The 13,866-nt window shown below is 54.0% G+C and overlaps 1 protein-coding gene across 3 annotated transcripts in view; it reads right to left on the reverse strand.

Moving 5' to 3' along the window:
* The window catches only part of MPRIP (myosin phosphatase Rho interacting protein), a 170,738-nt gene that overhangs the window by 134,112 nt on the left and 22,760 nt on the right, over positions 1-13,866 (reverse strand). For all 3 annotated transcript variants that reach the window (XM_084641400.1, XM_084641401.1, XM_084641399.1), the window contains exons 2-3: positions 13,777-13,854; positions 11,370-11,435 (exon numbers count right to left, since the gene is read on the reverse strand). In XM_084641400.1, coding sequence (XP_084497526.1) covers positions 11,370-11,435; positions 13,777-13,854 — 144 coding nt within the window. The remainder of the gene's footprint in view (positions 1-11,369; positions 11,436-13,776; positions 13,855-13,866) is intronic.

The raw sequence follows: 13,866 nt of genomic DNA on the forward strand, positions 1-13,866 counted from the left end.
AGGCCTTGAGGCGGTTCCGCAGTAGCAGCCAGCCGTCCTCCCACAGTTCACTCAATCCCATCGGCATCCTCTCTGCACCAGCAGCACCGTTTCTGGCCCGGAAAATCCACATGGGACTTGTTAGCTGGGTTGCAATCCACAGGCTGGACCTGCTGTCTCAGAGCTGCTCCAGGACGGGTCATCAGAGCGGCCTACGAGGACAGCCATGCAGCAAGAAGGCCAAGCAGGAGCTAACCAGAGCGTAACTGGAGTCTAGCCCAGGAGAAGTGCTTGGAACAAAAAGTAGGGCTGAGCCTGGGGCAGGGGAGGCAAGGTGCCATTTCCTCCCAGGTCCAGGCCTGCATTTGGAAGACAGTCCTCAAGGCAAGTCCTGAGAGCATTACTTGGGTCTCACGAAGAGAGAAGTGCCACCAACACCAATCCCAGAGGTGAGAGCGTCCTGCTGTGTGCAGCCTCTTCCCTCCAAACCTCAGTGCAGCGAGCAGTCCTGCCCTGCGGTTACAGCTGGCGTGCTGACACTGTTGTTATACCATGGAAGCCTCTCAAGTTCACCGCGCTAAAGCCTGGGAGATGAATTGGTTGGTGCGCCTGGGTCAAAGATGGTGGCACACTCCACATCAAGTGGTGATGCAGATTTTACTTAAAGCCTGCAGCCATGAATCTGCAGGTGCGTGCTCTTTGTAACCTGTAGATCACAACACCCAGAATTAGGCTTTACTTAAAATAAAAAAAAAAAAAATCAACAGCCCCATTCTGATACAGAGCCACAAGAGATCCAGCAGCCACAGGGTCAGACAGAGGATGCTTTGAAAGACATGTTGTGGCCCCATCACCAACAATGAGACCATTACAAAATTGGTGGCCTTTTAGCGCAGAGACAGAACTGTCTTGAACCACCAGAGAGACAGGCAGAAGTTTTAAAATCTACATGCCATGCCGGCATGCAAATCCACAAAGCCACTCCAATCCCACAGCTATTGGCTCCTTCAACTTACTTTCCAGCTGAATTCAGCTGGACTTCGAGAAGAACAAGTTGCAATTTATACCTGGTCAAATTTCAGGAGTGCACTTTAAAAAAAAATAAAATAAAATAAGTAACAGAATTGGAGCAGGAAGGCCAGGGAATGAGTCAGAGGAATCAGAGCACCCAAAACATTACAATTCCACACAGCCAATCCAACCAGAAGGTCACTAGTTCAGGCACTCATCTTTGTATGGCACATGGCTAGAGATGCTACAAGGGGTTGATTCCAGAATTGCTTAGCTATGTTTTATGGTCTTCCCCGACTTACTAAGCTACAGCCATAACAGGACAGTCCACTGGGCCAGAGAGCATTTGCGATGAATCACCCAGATAACACACACACTCTTGGGTCTCCCCTTGCCAGCCCACCCTACATCAGCCAGCATGCTGGCTTCTTGCTTTATTGAAATCCACTATGAAACTCATCCTATAAAACAAAAACACATCCGGATCTGAGAAGGGGCCTTATGGAGCGTGCGTTATATCTGTCAGACTGACAGATCTTCGAGAGAGAGCAGTCACCCATCAGAGAAGGTCCTCAAGCCACGCAGCAGCCATGGGAGTTTTAGACCCTTGCAGTGAAATGTTTGACACGTCACACAAGCGAACAATAATTTACCAACCATCCTGGTGGATTCTCCATCACTGCCAATTTTCAAATCAAGGTGGGATGTTTTTCTAGCAGATCTGCTCTAGGAATTAGTCTGAGCAAGTTCCATGACCTGCATTATGCCGGAAGTCAGATGAGATGATCACAATGGTCCCTTCTGGCCTTGGAATCTATAAGCCTTGCTACAACCTTGACAGTTATATTCACCCTTTGATAAAGGTGAAGCACCAAACTGGTCTTGTCTCAAAACACACCTTTTGTGTCTGGGGACCTGGGTCACCAGAGGGAAGGCTTTTGATGGCCACATCAACCACTGGTGGTCACCAGACTATGTTACAAAACCAGTGCAAAACGGAGCAGGACTACATTTCTGGAACAGAGCCACCTTAAACTAGCCCATGTCACCCCATCTCCAATCCCACTCATTAAACAGGAGAACAGTCATGCCTTCATTTTTGGTTGTGCCCATGATGGAAGTGAAGAACATGCAACAGTACCAGCCAAAGTGGGGCACAGCAAGGTCAGGCACCATGCTAGCTTCCCTCATGCAACCAAGTCAATGCCCTTCCAACCCTGACCCGTAAGCCGTGTGCTATTCTCGTCCTAAGCAGACACAGCCAACCAATGCTGAAATCAGTGGTAGGTGTTATGAGGAGGCCAGAAGGCCATTAAGGCTCAGTTTTCACTTTGTGATTCCAGCTCAGGTCTGCAGGAGAGCAGAGGCCAAGCACACACTGTCCCACTGCAATGCCATTCCCTGTTGGGAGCTCACAAGAGACAAAGAATTGGGGGCCAGCCAGCCACCCCCCTGGAGGATCAGACATTCTTCTCTTCAGTCAAGTCTAATTACAGCTTGTCCACATTCAGCTGCTGCTGCAAGGCGGAGTATTTGCACTTGTTTTGCCTCCTAGCTAGGCCAGTTGTCAGAGCTTCAGTGCCAAAGAGCGTAATCTCGAGACAACACCATTTCTAAAAGCAGTGCCTTCCCACCCCAACACACACGCCCTGTCCCGTAGACAGCCGTCATATGGCATTTTGGTCTCTACACAGTGGATTAAAAGAGAAGATTCCTAAGGTAAGTGCCAGTTGAACAAATCACCAACATTTTCAACAAGCAGCCCAGCCTAACGAACGCATCCTGAGAACTGTGGGAGAACCATAGCGGACATCCTGGCATGTATGCTACCTGCTCTCCACCCCCCATACCCTTCGCACCCCCAGCCCCAAAACAAAGATCATGGTCAGCCGTTCCGAATACAGGCCGATGTCTCATTAAGAGCTAACCCTAGCTCCGAAACAGATGTGCCCTTTGCTGCAGGAAGGTCACTAGGAGTGTACTTTGCAAAAAGCTCCTCTGTCAAGAGGCTGGATAAATAACTCGGCTCCCTAAGAACAAAAAGCGAGTGATCCAAAACAAAGCGATCGGGACTTCTTTCCCCCAAACCAAGCGTGAGGTCAGCCGTCACCTTCTGTAAGTAACGACTCCTCTCGCACTTGCAACCGCCCCTTCCCCTCCACCCCCCACACTTCTAATAAGAGCAGAAATTGCCAAAGCCACAAAATTCACGTCTAGAAGGTTCAAGTTAGCACAACTCAATACAGTCCTGCAACTGCTTGGGAGGTCTCAGTCCAGCTGCTAGTGGGTCCCACTCGTCCCACAGCTGCTGCGTTCCTTGGGAGCCCCTAAGTGCCAGTCCAGCTAAGGAAGCCCCCAGGGGATAATAAAAACACACGGGGGGCAAAGTGGGGCAGATTAGGCCCTACGCGGAGGGCCTGGAGGTGTCGGAGACAGGCATGATCAAGCTACCTCCATTATCCACCTACAAATCCCTCCTGAAAACTCCCCTTTGCCAGGAGGCCTATGAAAAACTTGACAATGGCAAGGCAGCTGGTGTGCTGAGAGCAGAGACTTTCGCACTGAACAAAACTATCCTGTTGTTTCCTTGAGTCTGTCTGTATCCATCTGTTGTCTCTTATCTCATACTTTGATTGAAAGCCGCTTGGGGGCAGAGACCATCTTTTTGTTCAGGGTTTGTACAGCGCCTAGCGTAACAGGGCCCAGGGCCACGACTAGGGCTCCCAGGGGCTGCGGTAATACAAACAGCCAGCAGCACTGGCCTCACAGACAAAGGGGGAGGGGGCCAGGTGGAGGCCCAGGGAGGGGAATCCAATACACACCACCAAGGTTTCTACCCACGTGCTTGGGAGACGCTCGAAGGGCAGCTGGCTGAGGCCAGGCAACAAAGCAGGAGAGAACAGGGTGTGTAGCAGGTTAAACAGAGAAATGCTTTACAGCAGCAAGTTAACCAGCTCTCTCAGTGATGAGGGTTATGAACACCACAGTACCTGCACCTTTCACAGCAACTCATGGACCTTACCCTGGGCACGCATGTGAGGGGAGAGCTACCCCGCCCCGGCTTTGCAGCCATCTTTCTCTCTACGGAGCACATGTGCGAAGCTGACCCCCTCCCCAGAGCCCCGTCCCAGGTCACTGCTGCGGAGGAGAGACAAAGCACCTCAGAACATGTCACGATCCAGGGCTGCAACACCACAGCATCACCCGCAAGCATCTGCTTCTCTTTGCCAATGAGCCGCCCACTTTTCGGGTTCTTTTCCCTTCCTGCAGGAGCCTCATCTGGACTCAGTTACCGGCTCCATAGCCAGCAGCTCCTTAATTTGCTGAATACTTCAATGGTGAGGTTGGAGGCCACATTGCATCAGCTTCCTCCCAAAGCAGGTTGCTCCCACGGCTGGGCTAGCACCTCTGGGTTCCAAGGATCTCACCAGATCCCTCCATAACCCCGGGAATCCAGTGCCTGGGGCTAGTCAAAGGGTCTTAACAGGCAAGTGGGAGCAGGTCTGATAACGCTAGCCCACCTCCATGCATGGGGTGCCTGCAGCCAGGATGCAAAACCATTGCCAGGGTATCACCCCAGCCAACAAGCCTGCGGTGCTGCAAACCAGTCCTGTGTACACGGGTCACCCGTGTGTTAACTACAGGATGCGCTTTGCGGGGAGGAAGGGGAAACGAGGGATGTTAGAAGGACCCAACCACCCACCCACCCACCCATGCATCCGGTCCTTGGAAAGGCTTTAGAGGAGGGAATCTGCACAGGCCATCAAGGAATCTAAACGACTTCTGCAACGGGGGGGGGGGGTGGCTCCAGGTTGAGAACAGGAGTCTCAACTGCCCCTGGAGCATCTGCCTCGAGGCTAAGGAAAGCACAATCTCTGCTTTCTCAAGCACCAAGCAGCTAAGGAGAACAACCCCCCCCCCCCATCCTCCCTGCCTCAGCCCTGCAACAAGCAGGTCTGGCTCAGTGCAGCTGCAATCCTGCTATAAACAAGCTACATCTGGAGGCCTTGATGCAGCTTCGATCATTTACTCTGCTTGGGGGGCCAGTGAGCACGGACCTCATCTTCTGGTGGGTTTGGTTTTTTTGTAAGCGACTCCTGACTTCTGGCCCTGCTTCCAACCCCCCTTGCCTACGCTCCCCTGAGCTGTGCCAAGTTCTGCTGAATGAAAGACAGCACCTTTGTGTTGCCCTTGTTTCCCGCTTGGGCCCGTTCCAAGCCTGGCTGCTGGAGAGAGGAGCTGGAATCTCCAACCACTGTTGCCGACTGAGGTTCCTCCTTCCTCTCCCCTACAGCCAGGGAAAAGATGGGCCTTGGCCGAGCCTTGGGGAACAAGGAGGAAAAAACCCACCTGACTAATGAAGGAAGCTAATTCTGCCCCCTCCTCACACTCATGCCAGTCTCACTGCACACAGGTGGGGGGCTTGGGTTCAAAATCCAAGCGACATTCGTAGCTCCCCATGCAGAGGAACTCCAGGACACAGCTGGTGATGGAGTCTGGGAATCACCTAAGACTACACGAAACTTACCAAAGAACCACAGCAAGTCTGATAGACCTGCACTCCTTGGGGACCCCACTCTCTGTTTGCCTTCTCCCCTTTGCCCTCCCCCGCAACTCCAGCCAACCCTCGCAGAGCATCAGTAAAGCCAGAGGTATGTTAGAAGGACCAGTTCAGGTTCTGATTCAGCAGAGAACTTACAGTAAAGCACCTGCTTATGTGCTTTGCTGAATCGGGGACTTCAGCCCTAGTACTTCATTTCCCATTTGCACAGTCCCTCTTCAGCTCACACCAGATTTTCCTGGTTACTTGGAAGACAGAATCCACCCAGATGAGCCTGGGATCCTGGCTCAAACACCAAGAGAGCTTGCATAGACAAGGAGAGTTTATTTTCCTCACCACGGTTTTTACTGATAGGTGTGAGCTAGTGGCCTTATGGTATAAAGGAAGGGGAAACAGCCCAGCCTACGAGACACAGCAAAATAAGTGACTGTCAAAAGCAGCAAAGAATAAAATGAGGAACCCACGTGCAATCTGTCTCTCTTGAGCTAAGTAAGGAGCTAGAAGCTCCAGCCTGTGGCTTAGCCAGAGGCCTCCAAGGAATGATGCTTCACGCTCAGTCCCATGTATCAGAGTAACAGCCGTGTTAGTCTGTATTCGCAAAAAGAAAAGGAGTACTTGTGGCACCTTAGAGACTAACCAATTTATTTGAGCATGAGCTTTCGTGAGCTACAGCTCATGTATCTGACTCAAAGGGGTTCGGTGCGCCCCCCACAAAGCTACTGTCCGAGCAACCAAGCAAAGAGCCTTTTCTGGCAATACCCTGCAAGAATGAGTTGCACAGGGCAGGGGACTCAATGGAAACTTCCACTGCGATGCATGGGATTTACCCAGCGCGACCTGCAGAAAATCCTTGCAGGAATTATCTGAGCCCATTGTAAACATGCCTCCCAGCACGCAAGACAGACAAAACCAGACCAAGAGCTCAGCATGTTCTGACTCCCAGATAACCCAGCTCTGATCCACGGACGATAAATCTGCCTCTGGAACGAGGGCTCCAGGGTTACATGAACCCCCGTAGCTTCCAGGACGGGCCAGCTCAGAACAAGCTCACTTTGGCACTGGTGCGACTGGAGTGAGAAGGAAGGGGAGGGGAGGCAGGGTCCCCTTGTTCCTCGGAGTCCATGCGCTAACAGATCTGGCATTGGATCCCAAAGGTTCAGGGACTGGCCGTTCTGCAAACAACTCCCCCAGGGTCAAGCAGAGGATGCTCAGCATGAGGTTTTCCCATACTCTGCACAGGGAGAAAGATCACCCTCTTCTTCCACATCTCCTCCCTGCCTTTAGACCTTGGCGTACCAGATAAATAACCCCTTTGTCTCCTCTTGGCCATGGCTTTGTCCTGAGACTGAAAGTCCCTCTGCTCCACAATCCCTGCAAAATATCCACCAGCCAGGCTGCGAGTCAAGCCTCAAACCACCTTCTCTCACACCGGAACACCCACCTGACCAGTGCATGCAGAGACTCCAATTAACTGGAGGGGGCGCTGTGCAGCAGGCCAAGAGGTCTGCCCATGTTTGTTCACCCAGGTGAGCAGAGGAGAGAGACAGTCGGCAGGAGATCCTAGCAAAGCTGCAGTTGGCCCATAGCTCTCCCCACCACAGCTGTGTCCAGTGGTCACGCTCAGACCAGGCAGGATGGCAATCACCGGGCAGCCACCCACAGGCTCTTGCATTGAAGCGGCGATACCTTTAAATCAGTCTGAATGCCAGCCAGGGTGCGGAGGGGTTACTCTTTGGGAAAGGCTGGCGGGGTATTTTTGCAGAACATGTCAGAACAAGTTGGAGGGTGGGCTCTGAACCAGCCAGGGCAGGGGAGAAGAGAGAGGACTACCTCCTTCTGCTGACCTCAGGGGGTTTGGAACATCACATCCCAGATGTGGGGCAAGACACAGCCCCTTCACCCAGAATCAAGGTCTCCCATCAAGAACCCCCCACCGTAGGGCTCCCCCTCTCCCCACTGCGTGGCAGCTGAGAGCCTGGAGGAATACAGCCCTCTGTCTACATCACAGAGTCACAGCTACAGGCCCTACCATTTAGCCGGTGGCACTGTGACTGCTCATACCCCACGGTAAGTGATGCTGCCCTAGCCACACCAAAGGCACTCAGCCAGCACGCTCTGTCCATGGGGCAGAGCAATCACCACTAGGTTCCTACTGCTCCCTTTGACACTTGCTCGCTGTACTGCCGGCACCATCAGAGCTTTCCATGCTGGACACAGACCTCCCAGGGGTGCTCCTCCTGCTGCAAAGCCTAAAACTGAAGACTGAGCCCCAGAGCCTGACCAGACACTGCAGGGGGAGACCCCCCCCGCACCATGTTGGGGCCATCAAGCAAGACATGAATGTTCAACATAAAAAAGCTGCCTCTTCTAGAGCGCTTTTCAACTATAGATCTTTTCTAAGGAGTATCCCCACCTGCATTTTACAGATGGGGAAACTGAGGCACAGAGGAGTGAAGTGACTTGTCCAAGGTCAAGCACCAGGCCAGTGGCAGAGCTGGAAATAGAACCCAGGAGCCCTAGGCCAGTGCTCTGTCCACTGCCAAGGCTGATCCTCGTTCTCGGGACGCGTTAGCAGAGCAATCTGAAGGCTAAAGTAATCTTCCACAGACCTGGAGCTCACCCCACTCCGGAGAGAAGAGACATTACGCACACTGCTGAAAGTAAGGGTCTGGGGCAGATTCCATTAGGCACCATCGGTCAGTTTTAAGGAACTCCGTCATAGAATACGAGCAGGATCAGGAGTTCATGCCGAGTTGGCGCCTTCGCCTCTAGCCCTTCCTCTGCTCCTGCAAAGAGGGAGGTTTTAGAACTGGCAGAGAGCAGGAAAGCCAGCCAGTCAAAGAACCGATAAGACACTTGCATGTGGGAAGCTGTCTTGGGTCTGCGCAGAGGGATCCAGCTTACCCATAGACCCAGACTTCTATTACACACATTCACATGCATTTCCCTCGCTTTCTACTAGTTTGTTTTTCCATCTTTTCCCTTTAAGCTCTGCCAGCCCACAAGGTACCTGGGGAATTGTGGTTTGACCTCTTTGCCCTTCATCAAGCACTGTTCCCCTGCAGCATAGGGCGGCCTGGGCCACCAGCACTTCCAGTTAGCAATTGCACACCCAATTCCCTTCAGCACCTGAATGCAGGAGTTCAGACCTACCGTCCTCCTGCACAGGCGCGAGGGGCAGCAAGGGTCAGGACAGGGCACAGAGTTGGGAGTCAGCAGTTCTGTTCCTGACTGGCTGGGTGACCTCTGAGCAGGTCACGCCACCCCTCTGTGCCTCAGTTTCCCATGCTCTTTGCAAAGCGGGCTGCTTGTTCAGCCTGTGGTTGCAACCAACTCCCATGACTAAAGAGCATTCCTCTTTGGCTAGAGCCACTAACACAGCAATGGGATGGGAACCCCAGTCATCTCAGGCCAAGCATGTTAAACCTCATATGGGGAAGAGTGCCCGAAGAGGTGAGCTCTGATGGACCATGCTGGCTAGAGTGGGCCAGTCCCTTCCACACAAATAAGGAGCCTCATTCAGGACTCAGCTACTCAGAACTTAAGCTAGCTGCAACAGAGCAAACCCTTAGCAAACGGTGTAAACCAGGACGTGTACGGGTGCAAATCAGAGTAGGCTGCACTGGTGCAAGTTACACCAGACCGGTATAAACAGTGTTTGCACCAGCACAGTTAACATTGGAAGCCCTAATACAGATGAAGCCTCAGTTACGTGGACTCTCTTAAGCATCCCAGAGAGCGTGGGGCTGCATCTTGCTCCCAGGAAACCAGCATGGGCGACCCTCAGCCCTACATGAGCTCTCGAGACACCAACACCACCAAGAAATTCAGAGACTACACACCTTGCAGCATAGCCACTAGGCTATGCTGCCACCAGCAGCGCCAGCCCACTGGGATCACCCCTATACAGGGCCTATGGAAATAAACCAGCCTCGATACAGCTTTTAAAGGCCTTCTGAATAGGCCAGCGGAGCCACTAAGCAAGCAGAGAGTTTCCCAGCATCCCCCTAATCCTCCCTCCTGGGCCCTGGGTCTTCCTAGGATTTGGTCTCTTCTCTATAAGCCAGCAGAGCATAGCCTTCCGTTTGTATCCCCCCTGACATATTACCCCAGCCAGGTTGCCGAGATACTACAAATGTATTGCAAGGCTCTGCTGCTCCTGCCTGAGCAGTGTAAATTATTTAGGGGACTTGGATCAACCCCCAGAAGAGAAAAGAAAGAGAGTGAGACACAGACCCGCTTTGGAAATTGCGTCCTTTGTTTTCACATGCAGGCTCAAATTCTTGCAAGTAATTGCCCTGGGGATGTCCCGACATGGAACGAGGGGGCGTTGGCAGGGAAGCCATTCAAGGACAGCGCCCCATGGGTGGGGAGGTGAAGTGTCTGCAGGGAGTGTGGAATGCAAGGCCCATTCCCCAGAAGGGCAGGGAAACGCCAGCTCAGAGCTATTGCAGCCACTGGGAGCTAACACTAAGCAGCAATTCAGGGTCGGGCGAAGAGCCCAGTTTGCAGACAGCAAGTGGGGCACAGGCAGGCTCAGAGCACGGATCCGCTCCCTCTGGGTACAAGCCATCGTGTAAAAGCACGTCACCCAGCCCACTCTGCCCCGGGGCAGGGGAGAGCTGGGAAGCTAAAAGGCGCCCTCCACCCCAGACACACAGTGTGACTGAGCCTCTCACACACTCCCCCAGACCCGGCCCCACGACATGCATGTACTTGCACACACCGCCCCAACACGCCTGCCTTTGCACAGCCCTGTCGCACACACACCGCCTAGAACACCTCCCCCTTGGAACAGGAAAGCACTAGGCCCAGCACAGGGAGACATAAAACCCCCGGGCTTGTTTAACTCTGGAGGATAAAAGCCGCAGCCCCAGCCAATCATGCCGGAGCTGGCCAAACGACCCAGAGCTGCAGCTCCGCTCGCACAAGAGCGGGTTTTCATGGTGAATGGAGCCCTGCCGCCCAGATCACAGGAATCCAAGTCCCTGAGAAGGAGAGAGAAGCAGGGAAACGTCCCAACTGACCTACTTTTTCTGGGCACTGCTACAGAAGGGTCTGATGCTTCACAGCCACAATCCTCCAACAACCCAAAACACCCAGCAAGGAAACCAAGAGACTCTAGGAACAGGAAGGATCCCTGGAACGGGGCCATGCTGTCTCAGTCCAGGCCTCCTGGGGCGACCCATTCCCCTCCCGCCAGCCGGAGAGCGGGCACTGCACATTTCCCACGTGCCTCTAACGTTTGGGATCATGGTGGGGGGTGGGCAGACCATCCCTTTGCCATTGCCCTTGTGAGAACCCGAGGCACACACGCTTCCCCTCCACGGGCGTTTGAGCCAGCCCCTCCTCCTACCCAGTAAGGGACCTGCCGGTCAGCAGCAATGGCTTCAGGCCTGAAGGGGCCAAGGCTGGAATCTCTAGGGCCAGGCCAGACACTGACTGTGATACACCCTGACCAAGCTAGACTTGGCGCTTCAGGCCCGGCCTCAGGGACCCGTTTCCGCCAAGGACAGCCCCGCGCCAAAGCCCAGCACAGCCACTCTGCTCCTCAGGCCCCCAGGCTGTGTGGCACAGGGCTGTTTGCCACGCTCCGCAACTGTCTGGCAAAGCCTGGCCTCATGCCAGCCATACCCAACGCCACTCCCGGCGATCACAGTCCTCAGTGCGCCAGCCGCCACAGGCTTCGCACAGCCGCCACAGGGCGGGCTGCAGCCCGTTTCCAGCCCTCCATCTCAGCAGCACGGAGGAGGCAGCCAGCACACCAGGGAAATAAACAGGGAGCAGGGGACGCCCACCTCCAGGAGGTGCCACTTACCATCTCGTCCAGGGCATAGCGCAGGAGACCATGTTCGTAGAGGATGAAGAACCGGCGCTGCCATTTCTGGAAGAGAAGACACCAAGGCTGGTAAACAGAGCTCCTTTCCCTCTCACGCTGGCCAGAACACTGCTATGGATCGAGTCAGCTTCCTTTCCTAGGTCTGGCCATTGGGAGAAAGGAGCTGGATCCTTCCACAAAAGGAGAGCTCTGCCACATCACACAACCCAGCGTCCTCTTCATCCTCAGGATGCTCTGCTGCCAGCCGTATACGAATCAGCAGCAGAAGGGACCCAGCGTGGTGGGGGGTGGGCTGAAGAACCACAACCGGCATGGGGTTCCCAGGGAGCGGAAGGTGACTCCTAGGGAAGGGGGACACTGCCAGAGCATGCATGTACTCTGGCCAAGCACTAGGGCGACTAGCGCTGCCCTGGTTTTCAAAGGCGATCTAGCTGGCCATCTGGAGCCCGGTTCCCCTGAAACCCACCCTGCTCGCGCAGCAGCCTGCCGAGGAACAGCCTGGCCATGTTATAACCGACAGACTCTCAGGCATGCATCAGGCCATGGGAGCGGTTTGCCCTGCAAACACCGCCCAGCACACCTTGGCATGCATTACCTTTCGGTGTTGTCAAGGATGGCACAGTATCATTAATGGGGGGGGATGGGTGGATAGCAGCGGCTCTAGAAAGCACGTTCCCCGTCGGGTGACCCTGCCAGGGCTCCGCGGGAGGCCCTCGCTCACACCAGTCTGAGTTTTCTAAAGCTGATTTACTGTCTGACTTCCTTACATGGGCATCCAAAGAAGTGCTGCGTTGTTTGCAGCCAGATCCTGAGTTATGTCAGCTGCATCTCCGATAACACAGGAAGTGGCTCAGAAGGATTTGCTCCAAGGCGAGGTGGCAAAGATTAGAGGAGCACATGCTGGTGCCAGGCAGACGTACAGAGAAAGGGAAAAGCGGAGGCTGGAACACCCCGTCGCTGGGCCGAGAAGCAAGAGACTGGCCCCTTAGACTGGAAACGTGATTCTCTCCCCCAGCAAAGCTCCTCTTTCCCCCAGAAACCCACCACCAGCCTCCACTCTGTCTAGGGTGCATTATCCCAGCCTACCTGACTGTCAGCCCCCTCTTCCCCCTCCCCTGCATTTATTCAAGCATGTCCTATGCCTGCAGCATTAGGGGAAATCCAGCGTGCCTAGGGCCCAGAGAAGTTCCACGGAAACTGGAAGATTCCCCCACCCCACCCTTATTCTCAGCATGCAGATCTCAGGCAGCCTCACCCCACCCTCCCAGGTGAATTATAGTCTCACACCTCCTGTGCTCCAGCAGGGATGTCTCAGCCCCAGATCCCCAGCCTTCACACAGCTGGGAGCTGGAGAATCTCACTTGGACTGTCTCTCGCTAACACGAAGATGGTTCTTACAGTCATGTGGGGTGCCTAGCCAACTACAATTGGCCTGCCCCAAGATTGCCACCCTCCTGAATGGCATCACTAGAATGCTCCGAGTCTCCAGGCTGGTGAGGCAGACATGGGCATGAGCCACCTACTCCATCAAACACCTGCCAAGACCCCACATGTTTGCGGGGCAGCCTAGGTGGTCTCATGTCTGTGTGTTGCCATTTGCCACCACATCAATGCCATTTGTCTGTAGTATCAGTGCCAGATACTTGCTTGGCCCTGCACTGCCCTGTATGATTTACAATGCTGACTAAGGGACACATGATCATTCGAGCTGGGTCCCCACCAACCCTCCAAACTCCCTCTAAACTGCGGGGGGAGGTTTCATACTTGGGATCCAGATTCTGTGGCTTGAGCCCAACTCAGTAATAATTTATCATTATGGCTCACATTACAAACATAGCCTTGGACACCATCCCACTCACAGCACTTCCCTTCCCGGGCACGAAACCCTAGCATCATACTGGCAACTACAGCGACCGCCTACCTAGAGAAGCGATCTCAGGACCATACCTAGAGCTCTCAGTACAACTCTGCAGCTGGAAAGAAGGAAGGAAAGTCAGCACACATTCTGCTGGCCGCCAGCAGGACAGCTTTTACCTTTCCGATTCTAGCACTTGGGAAGGTCTCTTAACTCATTCGCTGCTGGACCCCTCCCACCGACAGAAGACTATTCCATTACTATCTACACCACGCACAGGGGGCATTGCCCTTTGGCCTGATTTCCTTGGGACGCCAAGCATCAGCCAACACATCTCCTAGCAAACCGGGGCACATGCAGTGGGACTGGATTACTGCTGAATATGTGGGAGAGAGGAGTTTGGAATAACGAAGGAGCAACAAACCTCCCGGAACACCTCCCTGTGCTTCCCATGTGTCCTCCTCCACCCCATCCCATGCTTCATCTGCCACAACAGCTAGAGTAGAAGGAGAAAGATTCTGCTTTCCTTACCCGGGAACGGTGCACAGGGTTGTCAAAGTCCGTCCCTTCTGGTGCCAGCAGCAGCCAACCGCCGTAGATGGGCTTTGCCTACGAGGGAGC

The sequence above is a fragment of the Lepidochelys olivacea genome (assembly GCF_965140295.1).
Source record: "Lepidochelys olivacea isolate rLepOli2 genome assembly, chromosome: 10".
Lineage (NCBI taxonomy): Eukaryota > Metazoa > Chordata > Testudines > Cheloniidae > Lepidochelys > Lepidochelys olivacea.